Source organism: Leiobunum rupestre, chromosome 9 (genome assembly GCF_980474605.1).
Source record: "Leiobunum rupestre chromosome 9, qqLeiRupe1.1.hap1, whole genome shotgun sequence".
NCBI classification, from domain to species: Eukaryota; Metazoa; Arthropoda; class Arachnida; order Opiliones; family Sclerosomatidae; genus Leiobunum; species Leiobunum rupestre.
In genome coordinates this window covers 32,085,433-32,105,877 of record NC_143392.1, presented here as the reverse complement: position 1 = coordinate 32,105,877, position 20,445 = coordinate 32,085,433, and the positions used below count along the sequence as shown (strand labels likewise).

The window sequence follows — 20,445 nt, the reverse complement described above, 5'->3', positions numbered from 1 at the left end:
TTCGAGCCAATGAATTTGAAATGTCGTGTTACGTCTTACACTAGACGTAGTTAAGCCCCGCCTTTTTCTCGACGCGCTTTCCTATCACCGTGCCAATGGAACCTTAGACATTCCAAGTGTATACCTCTATAGTTTCCTGGTATTACGGAATGGATAACCGGATCGGCCCAAGGAAATAGATACGCCGATTTCAACGACGCATTTTTCGAAGCAGGCAAAAGACTGGTCGTTGATGAGATATTCGATTGCTGTATGGCACGAAAGATAATGAACTAGGTTTCATTTTAATGACCTAGACTTCTGCTCGAACCCACCCAATGTACACTCGTAATTCGTTGGTGTCGAGATTAACGTGAAAGGGTAGTTTCTTTCCAAAGTATTAATTTTCCAAAAGAATATGCTTCATCGATCGTCTGATTATACGCATAACGTCGGCACTTCTTCTATGTGCTAATTCTAGTCGAAAATGAACTCTCAAGCTTTGAAAATTGAATAGTACTTAAGTGATTCGTCAACTTACTTGTCTGAGAAGCAAACAAAATGTAATAAAAAAGTTAATGAAGTGAGCAATATGTGACAATTGGATTTATAAATATTCAAATTGTAATAAACTTGAACGAAATTGTAATTTGGTGGTGTTAATAGTGTAGTAACAAGTGGATGTAGAGATTATGTGATCTTACTTTCAGGCTGTGGTTGCTAGGGTTCGGGGGTTGCACAGATAATAAATTATCTTCATTGATTTAGGCGAAAAAGTTTCGTTAAAGAACGAAAACGGGGAATGTTTCGTTATTTAACGAAACTTTGGAAAATGTCTCTTTATCGGGCCATTTCTCTTTACAACTCTTCATCTGAGTGTTTTCTTCTTGGGCTTGTTTGTTTCGTACCCCGAATTGCAAAAAAAAATTATTCCGCGTCAAAATACGAGAGAATGCCTAGTTGGTAGTTGCGATTATGTTGTAATTAAAATATCGAAAAATAAAAATACACTTTAAACTATTAAAAATTAAAAAAAAAACTTTTATCGCATTTTAATAAAACGTAACAGCTGGCGTAAGTTCAATATTCGTCGTTTCCATCTTCTCCTTCGTCTTCCAAACCATCGTTGCCAACTTCCTCGTAATCCTTCTCCAAAGCTGCCAGATCTTCGCGGGCTTCCGAGAACTCGCCTTCCTCCATCCCTTCGCCCACGTACCAATGCACGAAAGCTCGCTTCGCATACATCAGGTCGAATTTGTGGTTGAGGATGGCGAACGCCTGCGCGATCGAAGTGGTGTTGGCCAACATGCAAGCGGCCCTCTCCACCTGGGCAGTGTTACCTCCCGGAATCACGATTGGCGGCTGGTTGTTGATTCCCACCTGATCATAATAGTTGTAAACGCAAAACGAAGTAAGAATGTATGTTTACCAAAACACTAGCGTACCTTGAAGCCAGTAGGACACCAATCGACGAATTGAATAGAACGGTTGGTCTTGATCTGGGAGATGGCATTGTTCACGTCCTTAGGCACGACGTCGCCACGGTACAGGAGACAGCAGGCCATATATTTCCCTTTCCGCGGATCGCATTGCACCATTTGGTTGTTAGGATCGAAACAGGCGCGGGTGATGTCCATGACGGAAAATTGTTCGTGGTACGCATTCTCGCGGGAGGTGATTGGAGCGTAAGTGACGAGTGGGAAGTGGATGCGTGGATAAGGGACCAAGTTGGTTTGGAATTCGGCGAGGTCCACGTTAAGAGCGCCGTCAAATCTGAGAGACGCGGTGATGGACGACGTCACTTGGGCAATGAGTTGATTGAGACTCGTGTAGTCAGGTCTCTCTATGTTCAGGTTCCTGGTGCAAATGTCGAAGATGGCCTGATTATCGACAATGAAGGTACAGCTCGAATGTTCCAGAGTCGTGTGCGTTGTTAAGATCGAGTTGTACGGCTCGACTACCGCCGTCGATACCTGAATTAGGATAGGTTACGATTATTGATTAAAAGAATATAATTTTTGTAGCGGAAATTATTTACCTTCGGAGAAGGGTAAATGCCGAATTCCAGTTTCCCCACTTTACCGTACTCCATGGACAACCTCTCCATGAGCAAAGAGGCGAATCCCGAACCAGTGCCGCCGCCGAAACTTCGAAATATCAGAAACCCTTGAAGGCTTTCGCACTGCTCCGCGAGTCTCCGAGTCTTGTCCGAAACCTGATCAGAGTATTCTTTCCCAATGGTGTAATGTCCTCTGGCGTAGTTGTTAGCGGCATCCTCTTTACCGGTGATGAGTTGCTCCGGATGAAAAAGTTTACCATAGGGCCCAGTACGTACTTGGTCTACGACAGTCGGTTCCAAGTCCACCATCAAGGCACGTGGAACGAAATGCTGCGAGCTACTCTCGCTGAAGAAAGTGGTGGGCCAGTCATGGTCTTTCATCGTGGAACGATTTCTCTTCAGGGTGCCATCTTTGTTGATGCCATGTTCCAAACAGTACAGCTCCCAGCACGAGTTACCCAATTGTACCCCAGCTTGTCCGACGTGGATGCTTATACATTCTCTCATGATTGTTTTAGTTCTAAATACTACTAGATGATTGAACGAGGAATGTAACGGAACAAAACACTTCGATTGAAACTGAAGAAAATTCCCAAGAGTCAAATCTTATATACTGTTTTATAAAAAAGTAAAATGCGTATTATGTACATTTTTTCATTTATTATTTACTTTTATTTTTTCGCGTGAGAACAAAACAATCAACTGTCTAAAATAGTAACATATCCGAACGGGAAACTGGTAAAATAAAGGCTACTGTCACACTTAAACTTAGGTAAATAATTTTAGGATTATAAACTCGTTGTCTAGGCGATTAATGTTAAAAGCAAGTGTCGGCTCGACGTGAAGTAAGTCTTTTCTCAACAGATGTCGCTAGCGTCGAAATCAAAACCAGATACTTAAAAGATGGGGCATAAAAGTACCCCTCGCGTTGATTAGCTCGTTTGTAAGTTGGACAATAACTGAAATTATAGTAATTTTTAACAATATATATTGTATAGGATATATAATTTAGGATAAAGTCCACTAAATAGAGTATAAGTGGTCTAATTTTAAATAATATTATTATTATATGATTATTAATATTATATTATTATAAAACCCTGGTGACGTTATCATTTCGCTATTTTGAATTTTAATTTCCTGTGCCATTAAAAGATGGCAGCACGTCCTCCAGGTAAGTCATTTTTTAAAAGAATCGGGGCAAAAGTAAACTACAGCAAAGATAATTTAAACTCGTACCCTAGATTCGAATACTGAGAGCTTTGCCATTGTTTTGTTACGAAGCATACCCTACCAAGTATTGTCGGGCGTGGGAAACATAATGTGATTATGTGAATCAACAACGCAAATAACAACAAGAAAGTAGCGTAATATCACGTGAAAATTATTCGGAGTGAACAACACGTGGTGTGGGCTACCGAAACTGCAAGTGACGGCGAACACACGACGGAAATAATAACAACAAAAAACATTACAATACCCAAAGAAGTTCAATTTTTTAAATTAAATAATCATTTGCGGCCAAAATAAAAAATACCCACGCTATCTACGAGACAAGGTCTATCAGGCGCAAACAAAACAACAATTAAAATCAATGAGGTTGCTGTAGTTAACTTCACCCAGAATCGGATAGATTCATTGCCATGATGCCATCTCTAATAACCAGGGCCTTATCATAATACAGGTGGCAATGATAGAGCCGACAGTTGTTTTAAGATTTAAAATAAATGCTAGCATTAGATAATTATGGAAAATATTAAGATTTATTATGGGGTACTTTTGGTTTTTTTTATTTGTCATTTGTCAAGGAGTACAGCAATGCCAAAAGTTTTAACTGCAATTTATTAGTTAAAAAGATATGATCAATGTAAAATTGTTACTTGCCAGGAATTTTTACAACGGAAAATACGATATATTTCGAGATTTGTGTACGTGTTGGATGAGGTAGGACTGATGACGAGGACTATTCTTTAAATTCCTAGATTTTAATACTTTTTGGATAACGTAGGACTGATGACGAAAAAGAAAAAGGCTAAAATGCCAAACAGTACTAACTTTTAAGGGTTGGGAATTTTTATCGTGTTTCAAAGCATTTTAGGATTTTTTAACCATACTATGTCATATTATGTCTTCTGTGTGATGTTGACTTATACAACGTCGAATGTATTTTAAGTATTGGCGTGGGACGGCACCGCGCCTCCCCAACCCCATACTAAAAAAAACTATGGGCCATCTATAACGCAACCTAGAGGACAGCACCAAGCCTGACGCATCAAGTATCGTCAACCCGATATTAATCCAACTAACCTAATAATATAAATAACCTAACCTAACCTAACCTATTTCCCCGCCAAAACCCCTAAAATGCGTTGAAGTACGGCGAAAATACCTAAAATAAAAAAGGAAGTTAGTAATGTTTTGCATTCCCACATTTTTCTTTTTCATCATCAGTACCACGTTATCCAAAACGTATTAAAATCTATGAATTTAAAGAATCGTCCTAGGGAAAATTCACTACAAAAGGCGAATGTTTAAAAATTCATATCTTTGTAAATATTCATTTCCACCAAAAAAATTTAACATTAAAATAATCCCCATCTTGTCCTGTATCCAAAAAAAATATATAAAAAAAAATCGGGTGGGGGGGGGGGGGCAGCTATTCTACACTTTACCCAAAATTGCTAGCAAGTAACAATTTTATATTTATCATATCTTTCTAAATAATAAATTGCGGTTAAAACTTTTTGCATTATTGTAATCCTTAACAGATAATAAACCAAAAACAATAAACAAAACAAAATAAAGTACCTATTGTTAAAAACAGCCTTTATTTTGGTAATGAAAACTACTACGCGACATCAAAATCAACATCAACATCAACATAAGTGAAAATGACATTTTAGAAGGGAATGTTTTGCGCTGGTAATGAATAAAAATTGTGCATTTCTTACGGCCGGTCATCACGAAGCTCCTGGAATGAGTTGGTTTGGTCAGCGTCGCAGTCAGGACTGAGATGGAGGCTGCTCGACACGAGTGGCCGAGTTTCTATCCCCGAGGACTAAATGTTCTACGGGGCCCTAAAAGTTTTTCCATGAACGCCAGTGGTCCAGCGTGGTTTATCACGGTCACGTGAAAAAGGGGGTTCACCATTCAGTGAAACATTCCAACACAATACAAAGAGAAGAAGGATTGGCGATGTTTTGACAATACCAGAGCGGGGGCCAAGTACGAAGGGGCATTCATAAAGGATTGCTATGTATATAAATTTGTTACACTACGTTATCAATGTCGGTAGGAAGTTGCTATTACCAAGAATGTATTTAAGAACCAATGAGATTGCAGTATTATTTGATTTTATTAAAGCGGAGGAGGATACCGGGGGGGCCCAACGGGTGGAATTGGAGAAACGCTAAAAATAATCTCGACATATTCATTCTCCCTGAGTATAAATAAATACATTCTTGCTATTACCATAAGTCAATAATAGAAGTTTATAAAATATGTCGATGATATTATTTCATAAGCATGACAAACGCAAATGTTTTAGTGAGAGCTTTACTCAGCACATACTCTATTATACAAAAACCAGCTAATTCAGATAGTTACGGAATTCCTGTAACTATACAAAAGAACAATCTGTGTTGAACATTTTTGAAGCCAGATGAAGGTCAAGGTGAGACAGATTATGTAAGAACTACAGAAGGGGTCGAAATGCGCAATTTGGTCCGGATTCAAGTCTCCGTGACTACGCCACTTGTGGTCGCCATCGCTGTGCTTATTATTTGTGAAATGAAAATAATATTAATATTTTAATATTTTTATGTTCAATTTTATTTTATCAGCGGTTTATAGTTCCGCTGTTACCAAACTAGTAACAATCCACATAACGTTTTGCTCAAATTAAATCCAATATATTAATTAGTGGTAAATTAACTGAAGTGATAGTACCATAAAATAACCAAACCGTGTAAAAATATAATAAAATATAAAAGTATTAACTTTTTATAGCTTCAAATTCATCCAAGATGTTGAGGTCCAAATTTAACACTGAAAAAGGTTTGAGGGTCTTTAGTTTAAGAATTTCAATTACCTTGAGCTATGTCTTCAAGGTCATCCAAAAACTAACGCGAGAACCGTAAGTGTTAGAAAGTTGGTTCCAATTAGAAAATTGTTCTACGTCACATTGTAGGTCTAATTAGCTTTGATTTGATCGAATTTGACCAATAGGAAGTCGATGAACTGTTTTTCAAAATCACAAAGGTCGTTAAAATGAAAATTGAACGAAACCGCACATAACTCGAAACCAATTCGCGTTCCATCGAATTTTGCTAGACAAACTCATTATGGTGGGAGGTTTGCAAGTTTGTAAAATTCGATGAGCTTGAAGACGTGGTTTAAGGTGTGAAAACCTTATCTCGCGATCCATTGGGTTTAGAAACTACCCATGTAGCACAAAGCAGTCGGCCCGAACGCTACGATTTTGGTAGGGACGACTAGTCGGGACTAAGTCGGGGGTGGTGTCTATACACTACTAGGCGATTAGTCGGGATGTCCTACCCGCGCCATGGTTGGCCCGACTAATAAAAGTAACACAAACTGGCCGACAGCATATTGACCTCTTTTCCGACTTATTTGTGGGTAGCTCAGCTGGTAGTTTTTTAGTCGGCCCTACTGTTGGCCTTTTCTAAATATACAAATTAACCGCCAGTAGATCTTTAGTTGGCCGACATCTAAATGTTTGTTTTCCCACCTAAGAATTCGAAACGGGAGGTAAATACCATAGTCTCCCGGAAAATAAAAGAGGTAAATAAGCAAACGGAAGAAGAAATTAAAAAGGCTGGCCGCAACTCTAGTAAACTGTTTTGGTCGCTTTTCCGTGATGCGCTACCTACAAAGCCACCGGAGATCTTGAAAGACAATGATGGACGTTTGCTTTCTGCCCCGGATGAAATCTGCACTTTACTCACTGACAGAGTAGCTCAAGACGAAAAGGGTTTCCAGGACCTTCACTGCCAACTAAAAATTGAGGATTTCCCAATTGAGCTGACTTCGGATAACGTGTTTGAAGCCTCTCTTACTGATGAATTCTCCATGTTTGAGTTAAAAAATGCTATTAAATCTTTACCGAAAGGGAAGGCAGCTGGTGAAGACTGTATTCCAAACGAATTTCTTCAGAGTCTAGGCCAAACCGGTTTGGAGGCGTTACTTATTCTTTTTAACCGAACTTTGATGAGTAATGACATTCCCCAAGCGTGGAACCTCACGGAAATTAAGTTGATTTTCAAAGGGGGTGGTAAGGATGGCCAGGACTTCGCCTCATACCGACCTATTGCTCTGTCGCAATGTATTAGCAAATTATACATGACAATGCTAAAGATGAGGCTTGAAAGGTTCGTAGCTGATAACGTCATCCTAGGTGAACTCCAAAATGGCTTCCGCCAAGATCGCCGGGCTTCCGATAATATCTACATCCTGACTCAGATGATCGAGGTTGCACTCCTGGAAAATCGCCCTCTTTATATAGCATTTTTGGACTTAAAGAAAGCTTACGATTCCGTCTGCCGCGAAAAACTATGGGAAACAATGCTTCACTTTGAAATTCCCAAAAAATTTGTTCAACACATCAAAATGATTTACAACAATGTCCAGTATCGATACTGGTTTGGCACTTCGTCGACCGGATTCATTAAAAGTACCGTGGGCTTGAAACAGGGGTGCCCTCTGTCACCCCTGCTCTTCGCGCTTTATCTCCAGCCATTAGAAGAACGCTTAGTGAAATCCGGCAAAGGATTTCATTTGCGCCATCCTACCTATGAGAAGATCAATTTCAAGATTCCCGGTCTTTTCTTCGCTGATGATATTTTTAATGCCGCTGAAGATCACGTCGAACTCCAAGACCTACTCAACATATGCGCTGATTACGCTACTGATTATGGCCTTGAGTTTAGCGCCAATAAATGCGTCATCTTTCCAGCCAATCTTGTCGATGCGGAGCCTGAACCACAATTCAAAATCCAGGACAATCTGGTCCCAATATCAAATACCGTCGAATACTTGGGTATTACCCTAACAACGGGAAAGGATTACCTCGAAGTTCACGAGAAAAAGCTCCGAAAGAAAGCGACCTCCCTAATGGGCGCGATTAAACACAAGGGCTCACACTCGTACAATCCTTACATCGTCACTCGTACTCTGTGGAAATCAGTGGCAGTCCCATCACTCACGTATTGCAACGAGGCCATTTGCGTATCGATGGATACTATTCGAGCATTTGATCAGGCTCAGACGGGAGTTGGGAAGATGGCTGTTGGTGGAAATTTCATCACTGCAAACTCGGCTATTAAGGGTGAAATGGCGTGGTCTTTGTTTCACGAAAGAGAAGCAAAAAGTAAATTGCGCTACCTGGGACGCCTTCGCTTTATGGAGGAATCTCGTCTTGCCCATTCTATGTATCAATACATCCGAACAAAATGGGTCACTCGGACGACGTACCTCGACGGGGCGTATGGGTCCGCAGTCTCTCGCGCAAATGTCTCAAACCTCCGGGAGTGGAACCAAGCGATTGATACATCGGTGACAAAACGTTCGAACGATAACTGGCAAAAACACATAAATTCCCACCAGAGCATGAAATTATACACGCGGAAATCCAAACCCAACCTGGAGCAGTTTTATGATAACGATCGACGAAGTCATCTTTACTTTCAGGCCAGAACCGGCGCGTTACCAACTGCTAGTCGGTTCGCGGATATTTTTGGAGCCGAACCAGGATGTTTATTGTGCGGCTCGTCTGTACAAGACGTGTACCACCTGGTTATGCATTGCCCCGCGTTCGCGAGTTATCGCCTCCCATTGGATCCCGAGCGTCCTAATGACACTGAATTCCAAGAGCGCCTTGGTTTTTATTCGACATCGGAGATGGACTGGGAACGTATAAATTCCACAAAAAACATTTTGTATGAGTGGGATAAAGCCCGCATCCAAAAAACACCTTCGAACTGAACTGAACAATTCTCGTGGCCTGATTATGTTTCTTTTGAGTTGCCCCTGCTCATTCACTAGTTTTTCCATTGTATATAAGTTCATCATATCATCATCTAACGTATCTCTGTTTACATTTTACTGTTTTCTTTATTTATTTTTATTCAGTGTATTTTACCATATTGTACCGGTAGAGTCATTGACTCCTCCCTGTTAAAAAAGGGACCATTGTAATTTATGGACGGTATTAAAGTCATTCATTCATTCATTCATTGGCCTACAGTATTATCTGATAGGTCATTTTATTGCCGAGCCTTCAGTATGATGGATACCACCCAAAATTGTCGGGATGTTCTATCCAAGAAAAGGTTTTATTTCTTGATTTTTATGAAAATTAATTTATTGCAAAACTAATTACTTAATAAGAGTATTTTATCACATAAAATAATATTCTTCTGAACTTTTATTTAGCTTAAGTCAAATATAATTTTTTAATGAAAGTTTGGTTTAGATGCAAAGGTATAAATTTAAGTTAATAGATTGTACAATTAACATTTCACAATATAACAAAAATAATCAAAAACTTAAGAGACTTCCAGTTGGTTATTTCTAGAAGCTAAATCGGTACCTGTGTATAAAAAAATGGTAGCATATGTCTTAAAAACTTTCAAAAATAAGGAATATCCAGAAAAATTAATACAAACCTTTTTTTAACAATTTCGTCAAAAACATTCAAATCAATTAAAGAAAACCGTAAATAAATTAAAAATTCTTAAGAATAATAATATTTTGATATTACAGGTCAGATCACCCACTTTTAAAATAAAATTGAAACTTTTATTCGAAACACCATCTTATAACGATTACACGTTAACTGTCTTTCGCCGGCTCTTTAGGCTTTAGCTTATTATATTATATATAGGTACCTCGACTTTTAACATTAAACTCGTTGCCTTCACGCTATGGGAAAAAGTAGGCGATTTGGGTGGTGTGATGCCGTTTTGTTTTTTTTACTATAGTAATTTTTCCACGCGGTTACAGGTAAAAAGGGTTGTTGTATATTGGTAAAACTTTTAAAGGAACTGCGATTATAGTTTCATTGAGTGCCTTTGCTATATAATTTCTACTAAATTTAAATAGAAAATTTATAATTAATGTTTTAAAAATATTGAATATTTCCAGATAAATATAAATAGGTCTAACCAGATGGCGGTAGCGTTATGGTCAGAAATTTTAACCTTGATGTGTTAGCCTCCTTCACTGACTTTGGTCCATGAAAAATAAAATAAAATGGCGTCCATATGCGATGCATAAGCCTTGGTCTTTTAGTAAAAAAATATGTGACATAAAAATTAACGTTCGGCGTAGTAAATTGTGGTGTCGGGGTTACAGGCGTTAAATTTCGTCGTAATGCGGTGGGTTCGAATCTGGAGAGGGCGAAAATTGTTAAATGGGTGTCATTCAATCCGTGTCAGTAGGAATATATTATAAATGTAATTAATTTATTATAAATGTAATTAATTTATTATAAATGTAATTAAATTATTATAAATGTAATTAAATTATTATAAAGGTAATTAAATTATTATAAAGGTAATTCAATTATTATAAAGGTAATTCAATTATTATAAAGGTAATTCAATTATTATAAAGGTAATTCAATTATTATAAAGGTAATTCAATTATTATAAAGGTAATTCAATTATTATAAAGGTAATTCAATTATTATAAAGGTAATTCAATTATTATAAAGGTAATTGAATTATTATAAAGGTAATTCAATTATTATAAAGGTAATTCAATTATTATAAAGGTAATTCAATTATTATAAATGTAATTAAGTTATTATAAATGTAATTAAGTTATTATAAATGTAATTAAGGTATTATAAATTAAATTAAATTATTATAAATGTAATTAAATTAAATTATTTATATTAAGGTTATTGTTTATTCAATTGTAACACAAATGTTAGATTCAGAGGAATATTATTTTTTTTATTTCGGATTATTATTATAACATTTTATTCAGTACTAGAAAAGAAATTTCGAAAGACTAACTACACAACCACGGACGAGACGATAGGGACGCTTTACTTCAATCATAAGGCGCGTGCTTGTGTGATCGAGTCCCCTTTCGTGGAAAGTATTTTATATCGTTATGTATGTCGTCTAGTTATATATAGGTACCTTGACTTTAAAAATGAAACTCGATGCCTTCACGCTATGGGATAGTTGAGTGACAAAGTAGATATTTCGGGTGCTGCGATGCTTTTCATTTTACGCCATAGTAATTGTTCCACGCGTGTTGAGGTAATACGGCTTGTTTTATAGCGCTAATGTAAATGTTTTAAAGGGACTGTGTTTATAGTTTCATTGAATTTCTTCGGCATATAATTTCTATTAAATTTAAAAAGAAGTGTAGTAAAATAATTTTCTTAGAATGTTGCAGGTTTTAATTATAAATAGATCACACCAGGTGGCGATGGCGTCTAGGTCTTGAAAATTTTACTTTCACTATGACTCGGTTAATCATAAAAATAAATAAGGAAGAGTCAGTTTTAGCAGCTGCACTTCGAAAGAACTGCACTTCGATTGAAATTATCGTTTCTTAACCGGTCTCTTATTGTAAGGTAGGCTGGTAGCCCCGCTTATTGTATTAATGTATGTATTATAACGAGTCGTGGCCTTGTTATAGATTTGTACCTCGACTTTTAACATTAAACTCGTTGCCTTCAAGCTATGGGAAAGTTAAGGGGAAAAGTAGGCGATTTGGGAGGTGAGATGCCGTTTTTTTGTCACTATAGTAATTTTTCCACATGGGTACTGGAAAAAAGGTTTGTTGTAAAGTGGTAAATCTTTTGAAGAATTATAGTTTCATTGAGTGGCCTTTGTTATATAATTTCTATTAAATTTAAATAGAAAATTTATAATTAATTTTCTAAGAATATTGATTATTTACATATAAATAGGTCACACTAGATGGCGGTAGTGTTTTGGCTGGTCCATGAAAAATGAAATAAAATGACGTCCATATGCGATGCATTAGCTCGAGATATTTAAGCCTTCGTTTTTTATTAAAAAAAACATGTCATATAGAAGTAATAGCTCGGCGTGGTAAAGTGTGGTGTAGTGGTTATTGGCGTTAGAATTTCCGCACCGTCTCGTCGAAATGTTATGCGTTCGAATCTAAGCAGGGACAAAATATTTGAATGGGTTTCAATTGCAAGAAATTTGTATGAATTTTTTTCCAGTAATTAAATAGTATCATGATCAACTACCCGGAAATTGAATACCATTGACTACTTTTCCGAGTCGGTGTGCTGATAATTAACATTTCTTTTGTCTATAATTACTTCAAAATATCTATTCGGCAGTCACGTGGCTTCTAAAGTTTTTTTTAATAGGTTTTAAACTATCTTTTTAAATATCTTAAAGGGGCTCAAAAGCTGAGACGCATTAAAAAAAATTGCTTGTACATTTCTTTAATTCATTGCGCATGCGTGAATCTCTCAGCTTTGGCCATGTAAGTTATTTGTCAGAAATTACAAAGTGTTAGGTATAGCTGGTACATGAAGAGTTAATACAAGCGTTTAGACTAAACTCGTACATGTAAGGTTTTGGGCCCCTTTAATCACGTACTTAACCGTTATTTTCTCTTGAAATAATAATAATCAGCTAGTCTAATACCCAAGCCACCACCTTAGGCCTAAGTCATCGTGCGACTTTTGAAGCCCTTAATTAACATAATAACTTTAAAATAGTTGACAGCAAACAAGTTTCCTAAATTTTCGTTAGGGTGTCTATTAAATAAATAAACTCTGACAGCCAACAAGTTTCCTTAATTTTCTCTAGGTGTGTCTATTAAATAAATAAATAATCTCTTTGATATCACATCCCTCAGATCGTTCATGCTTCCACTGGCGAATTTTTTTTATCTCAAAATATTTAAATTTAGAATTGGTGTATGTGGCAGCATAACCTTCGAACTTTCTTATAACCAGGCGACGAGCGGAGCGTACCGGTGCCTTTGACGTCACGATGGCCGTTGATGAAAGTGCGATCACTTTAGAGATCAGTTTAATTTTACGAAGTTAACCATTTCGGTTAGCATAGAACCATTTAGCGGCCACTGCAAGAAGTTCGCTTACCTACTGTATTTTCGTCTGCTAAGGTCGTCCACCTCCAGTCTTGTAGAGGTTTAGTGAGTTTGCGGACGGCAATCCAGTAGCTACGTAAGCTAAATGGCTAATTGAACGCAGCCTCTGGCGTTACGTTTGCCTTTGGAAAGCACCCGCCTCGGTTCGGGTCTCCACCAATCAGTTTGTGTGACTCTTGGGCTGTCGACAAATGGCGGCACCACCAAGCAGCGCGCTCGGGCCCCGTTGACCATGGTCGCAGTTAGTAAGCAACATGGAAGATTGTAGTAAGTTTGAAATTATGACAAACCTTTATGTTTCAAGAAGTAAACAATGTAAAGCAGCTGTCATTGGACTAGTGCTGTATATTTGTCTAACCCATGCGACTGTGGGGACTGGAGAATAAAAGAGACCTTGTAAAAACATTATCTTGGTCGGAGTAGTGGCGTACTTCTTTGATATCAAGTGGCTAGAGACCAGTTTATTTTGAATCATTCAGTCCTTGATAATTCACTGTCCAAATACTGCCAAATATTAATCTACTTGATACTATTGGCAAAATCAAGACAGGGAAAGGTTTTCTACTGCGACATTACTGGAATGGATATATATTGCAAAGCGGGTGTCATTGGACTAGCGCCTTATATTTGTCTAACCCATGTGACTGTGGGGCGAGGGGTAAGACACTCTGCGAGCTAGGTGTACACTGCCGTACCTTTGACAGTGCTAAATGGAACTCGCGATCTCTTGAAAATATGTACCGTTAACAGTGCGAAATGCACGAACTCGGTGTACAGATTATCTGAGACTGTCTTACCCCACGCTGTGGGGACCGGAGAATAAAAGACCTTGTAAAAACATTCTCTTGGTCGGAGTAGTGGCGTACCTCTTTCATAGCAAGTGGCTGGAGACCAGTTTATTTCAAATCAGTCAGTCCTCGATAATTCACTGTTCAATTACTGCCAAATATTCATCTACTAAGACAGAAAAGGTTTTGTGCTGCTACATTGCTGGAATTGCTATACAATTTAAAGCAGCTGTCATTGGAATAGTGCTGTAAATTTGTCTAACCCATGCGACTGTGGGGACTGGAGAATAAAAGAGACCATGTTAAAACATTCTCTTGGTACCTGACGAAGCCCCCGAATGGTGGCGAAACTAGTCGTCCGAATTTTCAAGATTTGAAATTTTTTTAAAGATTTAAATAAACCTTTTATTGTACAAGAAGTGGTTTTTGCAATTTTTAATCTTCAGTCCTCTTTATTATTGTTTATATTAAAATCTAGTACAATGGTCCTGAAATTTTATTTTATTCCTCAGTTCAGAAGAAGGGTCAGATATTATCGGAAAAAGCTCAGCTACGCTGAGAAAAAGGGGATATATAGGTACACCTGGGCATTTCACTGCGGCTAAGAAGGGACAGGTATTAGTGAGGATGGTATTCATTGCAAACGCCCTAACTGACATCGTACCTAATGACATCTTATTTAGGGACATTGTACGAAGGGATGAAACGTACCTAGTGGTATCGCCCTAAATGGCATATAGTACCGGCTGCCCTTGCCCTAAGTGGAATTGTACCTAGTTTCATCGCCCTAAGTGGAATTGTACCTTATCTGGTACTGAAGTCTGGTGTGTATTGAGAGGGGGTTTGGCTTTTCAGCCTATATATCACGGCCTTTACAAACTAAGTAGGCAAACTTTACCCATATTTAAAAGTTATCTTCTGTTATGGCAGTGTTATTACTATTTGCATGTTTCATTTAAATACAAAATATATTTCCATAAAATAAGTTAAGAATTCTATAATACAACGTTTGTCAAAAATATATAGTCCCCTAAGTATCGTGACGTTTTCCTAATTGCTTTACGTCATCACAATAGCTTTATTAGTGCACAACATTTTTAGTAAAAAATTTAGTTAAAATTATTTCTCAGTGGTAGAGTAACTGGTAATATCACCGTAATTATTTTGGGAGCTTTTAGAGTGCTGTACCTTATTTAGAAAATGGCAAGGTTTTGGAATTTACTCCTTTCGTCATCCAACGCGCAGTAGCCCACGAATCAACGTTTTTAATATATTATAAATCCTATTTAATCATAATTAAAAATTATGTCTACTTAGTTTGTAAAGGCCGTGATATATAGGCTGAAAAGCCAAACTCCCCTCTCAATACACACCAGACTTCAGTACCAGATAAGGTACAATTCCACTTAGGGCGATGCCACTAGGTACAATTCCACTTAGGGCAAGGCCACCAGGTACTATATGCCATTTAGGGCGATACCACTAGGTACGTTTCCACTAAGGGCAATGTCCCTAAATAAGATATCATTAGGTATGATGTCAGTTAGGGCGTTTGCAATTAATACCATCCTCACTAATACCTGTCCCTTCTTAGCCGCAGTAAAATGCCCAGGTGTACCTATATATCCCCTTTTTTCTCAGCGTAGCTGAGCTTTTTCCGATAATTACTAACATCATCAGCTAAAAATATTACTTAAAAATATTTTGAATCAATATTTGGTAGATAAATGTAGGAAATCTGAGTACACACCTGAATAATTATGATTAATTCGCTTAACTATATTACAAAGCATTGGCAAATGATTATTTGATAAAGCAAAGGCTTAAATTTACCAGTCACGGTGACGTTTAATCATTTACGACTGTCTTGTTTTCAAACAAATAATAGCTCTTTAAAGAAGATAATAACTCACTGTTATCTTTCAACTTCTTAAATTTCAAAAATTATCTAAATTATCATTACAAGTATTTACACCATAGAGATATAAATTTAACACGGTCGAATAAAGTAAAACTTAAACTTTTGGCCACGACATGCAGCGAGCAGCTACCGGCTTTCCCCTTCTCTCTCGGAGTCCTGATTTCTGAGTATCACGTGGTACGCACGAAAATATATTTGTATGGTAGAAGGCTAACGAACTTTAATTCCCCCGTTTGAAATAGACGCTACCAACAGGTGGCAGGTCAAAACTGTTATAACTCGTAAATTAAAATATGATGAATATCAATCAAATTAATCACATTTATTTCTTATTTTAACTTATTTGGATAGATTGTTGTACTAAATTTTACTTTTTAAATATAGATGTCACTTAAATGAGAAAATCTAGCGTTATTTTAAAATAAGGATATAATAAATGTCTGACCTGTCGGTAAAGCCAACTATATAAACGTGTCTAGTTATATGGGTGGCAAATTGTCGTTGACACTTACCCAAATAGCATATCCTCTATCTCCTTTTAGCCACTCTCATTCTAGTCAGAATCTAATTACAGAGTCGGTAAAACAGTCAATAAATTGTGTCGACAATTACCTATCAGCAAATCAGTTCATAATCAAAATTTAAGATACATTTATTTTACGTCGGCAGATAGTTGTTTAACCCGACATTTCGAATATCAAAGTAAGGGTCGTTATTGACGACTGTAAAATGGCAAACCGAAACAGTGTTGGTAAACAGGCGGAACATACAACACGTATAAAACGGAAAGGTCGGTTAAAACGACCACAAGATCAGTCGTACATTAGTTAGCCGTATGTCAGTTAATTTCACCGACCTAAGACCGATTCACTTGAGGTCGGTCAATGGTTGGTTGAGCCGACCTCTCGTCAAAATTAGGGTTGCAAATGCCGACAGGGCCGGCTCAAGAAATTTTATACACCCGGGCAAGGGGGATTTTTGGCGCCCCTCTTATTTTGAGACTAAATTAAACTACCCCCCCCCCCGTAAAAACATTACCATGTCCATGTTATAAATTTACCGTTTTCATAATATAAATATTCCCTTTAATCACTTTCTAAATACTTTGTGTAAACATATTTAATGCCTTCTTTATGGTACATGGTCATTTTACATGGAGCTTGAAACACTAGGTAAGGTGGCCAGACTAGTATACCTTAAGTACATTAATTATAATGTCCATACTGAATACAGTGAATAGTATCACGGTTTATATACTTGAAATAAAAGAATTAAGTTTACGAAGAACCCGTGAGTTAAAGATAAAATAATGGATATTTCTATTTTAAACTCACGGGTTGTTCTTAGTAAACTTAATTCTTTTATTCCTTACATTAATTGCTTTAACAAATTAATTAAAACAGTATAGGGAGCTAACAGTTCTACGTCTCACGACGTCACCCATGCTTTTTCCTATTGAAATTTTTTTTTACCCAACATGGCGGCCACAGCCAAAGCTACGGAGTGTAAGTTCCCTATTTGGCGGCATTTATTAAGGCCTACACTTATGAACTTTTTTAAAGCTGTCGCTTTCTTTTCTGCTTCAACGGCTTCTCTTAATTTCCTTTTTATATAATCTTAATTCAATTCAACGTGACTCTAATTAATATCTATCTAACTGAAACTAATAAATGGCTTTCTGCGCGTGCGCGTAAAATAGAAATGACTAACTGTAACCACGGACACATGACAGATTAAGGGGGAAGAATACAGTAAAAGCCTCTTCTTCGTTCAAGCTGAACGTTTCTATTTTAACGATTACATAATTGAATTATATTTTTATTATTAAGCTGAACCTTCCTCTAGTTCTTAAAATAATTTTGATAATTCTAATATTAATAGTTAACGAGATATAAGGTCCTAACTAAAGGGTAGTTTGGGCGCTTGCCCAACTTGTTTAGCTCCGGGGGTCCGAATTAAAACGTAATACCTTAATTACTTTTAAATTTAAAATTGTCAAAATTATTTTAAGCACTAAACAAAAGGCTGTTCTACAATTAAATATTAATTTTATAAGTTAGAATACAAAATTAAAAGAGTTCAGCTTGAAATAGCGCGGAAGTAGACAATGGCCACTGTAGTCTTCCCCCTTAAATCGTACCGATGGACTGCTTTGGAACTAGCCATCGAAAACGATTTAAATGCATTTTAGAATATTAAATGCAGGTTCGTTATAGCCTAAGAAACAAATAGAATTCTTGGAGATGGCCTGCTAGTTTATTTATCATAAAGCTGGATAAACGTAACGAAATAGCAAGCAAGTACATTGAAGTACTGTATTATTTTGGGCTTCATTCTATTCTTGTGGCCCTAAATGGGTTAGAGTGTGTAATAACTGGTGGCTTAACCGGGGAGTCGGGGTCCGGCTCTTGTAACCCATAAGGGCGGTGGTGCACTGGGAAATGTTAGCTCTGATCAAATGGTCCTTTCTCCACCTCCGACTTTGGCCAGGTTTGGCTGTAAACTGAGCTTCGGCTCAGGCTAACGGAGAGGGTCCGTGCAACCTGGACGCCTTGGCGGATTGGGTAGCCTGCTGTGGGGCGGCGGGCCTCCGTATGAGGGCACGGTGGTCCTGTTTCCAGGCCTTTTGGAGTCACACCGGGATCTCCGGTGCCAGCTGTGCCGGGTTATGTGGACCGCTGTATTCCCGTCGTTCCCCTTTAGGAGCTCTTTACCTACGTAGGTAGGGTGTCGGCTGGAGTTGCTATAGCATCTACTCTAAATCCCACGGCTGTGTGCGAAGTGAGAACTGGTCCACCCATTGCTGCACCTTCTGCTGGGTTGAGTGGTTTGCGTAAAAGGTGCGACCATCAGTAGTAGGGTACTACTACCCGAGGGGCTAACCACTTCCCGTAATCGGTGTACACCCTAACTGTAATGATTACGTAATCTTCTGTAATCTTTTGTACTCATTCGTAATCCCGTAATCATTTGTAATCTTCGTACTCATCTGTAATCACCCGTAATCATTACGAAATCACGTGTAATCATTTGTAATAGCGCTAAATCATCTGTAATCACGCGTATTCATTGGAATTATCCCGTACTCAATTACTCATCTGTAACAATTTTAAAGATTTGGGTTGCCTGTAAACTCATCGTAATCGTTCTGCACTCATTAATGATTACGTAATTGGTGTACAGGCAAATTCTTACTGGCTAGCCCCTCGCTACTACCCATGCTGGATTTGTCACCTGTCCGGGCTTTGGGACGCTGGCGCAGGGCACTATGATGATAGGCCTCCGGTGGTATGGCCCCTGTTGCTAGGTACACCCTTCTAAAAATTCTGACACACTTCTATTCTTGTAGTATCGCCCAACCACTTTTTCTTCTTCATATTATATACCCTGGTTTATAATGAAAATACCAGGAAAATGCTTTATCCGTCAGAAATATGCACCGTAATTTTGTGGTTTATTTACTATTGTAAAAAAAAAAGGAGCAAAAAAGTTCATCGACGATGCTGGACATTTTGGTTGGGAAAACGGTTTGTATTTCTAAGTAGCTAAAGATTTTTCAAATTATGTTATGCTTTCATTAAAAATTTTATAAACAAATCCAATTCTTGGTAAACCAAAAAGGCGCACAACTCAATTTCGGCGCCCCTCTCAAACCGGCGCCCCGGGCAGTTGCCCGGCCCTTGAGCCGCCCCTGAATGCCGACTTTAAAATGGTTATCTTAATCAGCGTTGGTAAATAGTCGGCACCTAAGAATACATTGAACTGGGAGTGTTGCAATGGCCGTCTGCTTAGTGCCCACTTTAACCGCCGATGGCAAAAAGTCAAAACATTGGACTGTAGTCGGTTTCAGTCGGCAAAACCGACCCAACCTTTAACCGACTCTCAGTCTCTTAACCGACTACTAACCGACCGCGCTGTGCTACATGGGTAGGTTTCAATAGGAAATTTGCTAATCACCACTTTCTCGTCAAAGTAAGCTATGGGCCAACTATAACGCAACCTAGAGGACAGCACCAAGCCTGACGCATCAAGTATCGTAAACCCGAAAACAATAAACAAAACCAAAAGTACCTATTGTTAAAAATAGCCCAAAGGACTTCGTTAACACGTGTGAAAAATCTACAATTTCAAAGTTCTTATCGACTGAATTTCAACTTGTGCAATCGAAAACAGAATATTGGCGCCTGACGGGGCCACCCCAACCCCATTATTGCTATCACGATGGGCCGTCTATAACGCGACCTAGAGGACATTACCTAGCCATAACGCATCAAGTATTGTCCAAATACGCGGAAAACTAAAATAGTTAATTGGTGTTCAATGCTTCACATTGGCCCAAATAATTAATTGATGTTCAACGCATCAAGTATTGTCCAAATACGCGGAAAAGTAAAATAGTTAATTGATGTTCAATTCTTCACATTGGCCCAAATCATTAATTGATATTCAATTAGTATAGACCAAAATGAAAGTTTGTTTTCATGTGTCCTACTCCAACTCGGGGTAGAACAGCCAGTGAAATCTCAGGATAATACCCGTGAAAATTGAAAAATCCAATT

At 37.9% G+C, this 20,445-nt stretch overlaps 1 protein-coding gene across 1 annotated transcript; it reads right to left on the bottom strand.

The window, feature by feature from the left end:
* Nucleotides 1–999: 999 nt before the first annotated feature.
* On the bottom strand, nt 1,000–2,647 carry LOC149927152 (tubulin alpha-8 chain-like). Its single transcript, XM_090158054.1, has 3 exons — nt 2,018–2,647; nt 1,425–1,952; nt 1,000–1,359 (listed from the first exon to the last, which is right to left on the bottom strand). Exons 1-3 carry the CDS (start codon nt 2,543–2,545, stop codon nt 1,060–1,062), a joined length of 1,356 nt encoding a protein of 451 aa, XP_090014180.1. The 5' UTR covers nt 2,546–2,647; the 3' UTR covers nt 1,000–1,059.
* Between the last annotated feature and the right edge of the window lie 17,798 nt (nt 2,648–20,445).

What these genes read in the sequence shown, in the direction of transcription:
- LOC149927152 (XM_090158054.1), bottom strand. Translation starts at nt 2,545, where the DNA reads ATGAGAGAATGTATAAGCATCCACGTCGGACAAGCTGGGGTACAATTG. An exon ending in GCATTTACCCTTCTCCGAAG is followed by an intron (nt 1,953 to 2,017) that starts GTAAATAATTTC and finishes ATCCTAATTCAG; the next exon opens with GTATCGACGGCGGTAGTCGA. An exon ending in GGTGTCCTACTGGCTTCAAG is followed by an intron (nt 1,360 to 1,424) that starts GTACGCTAGTGT and finishes TATTATGATCAG; the next exon opens with GTGGGAATCAACAACCAGCC.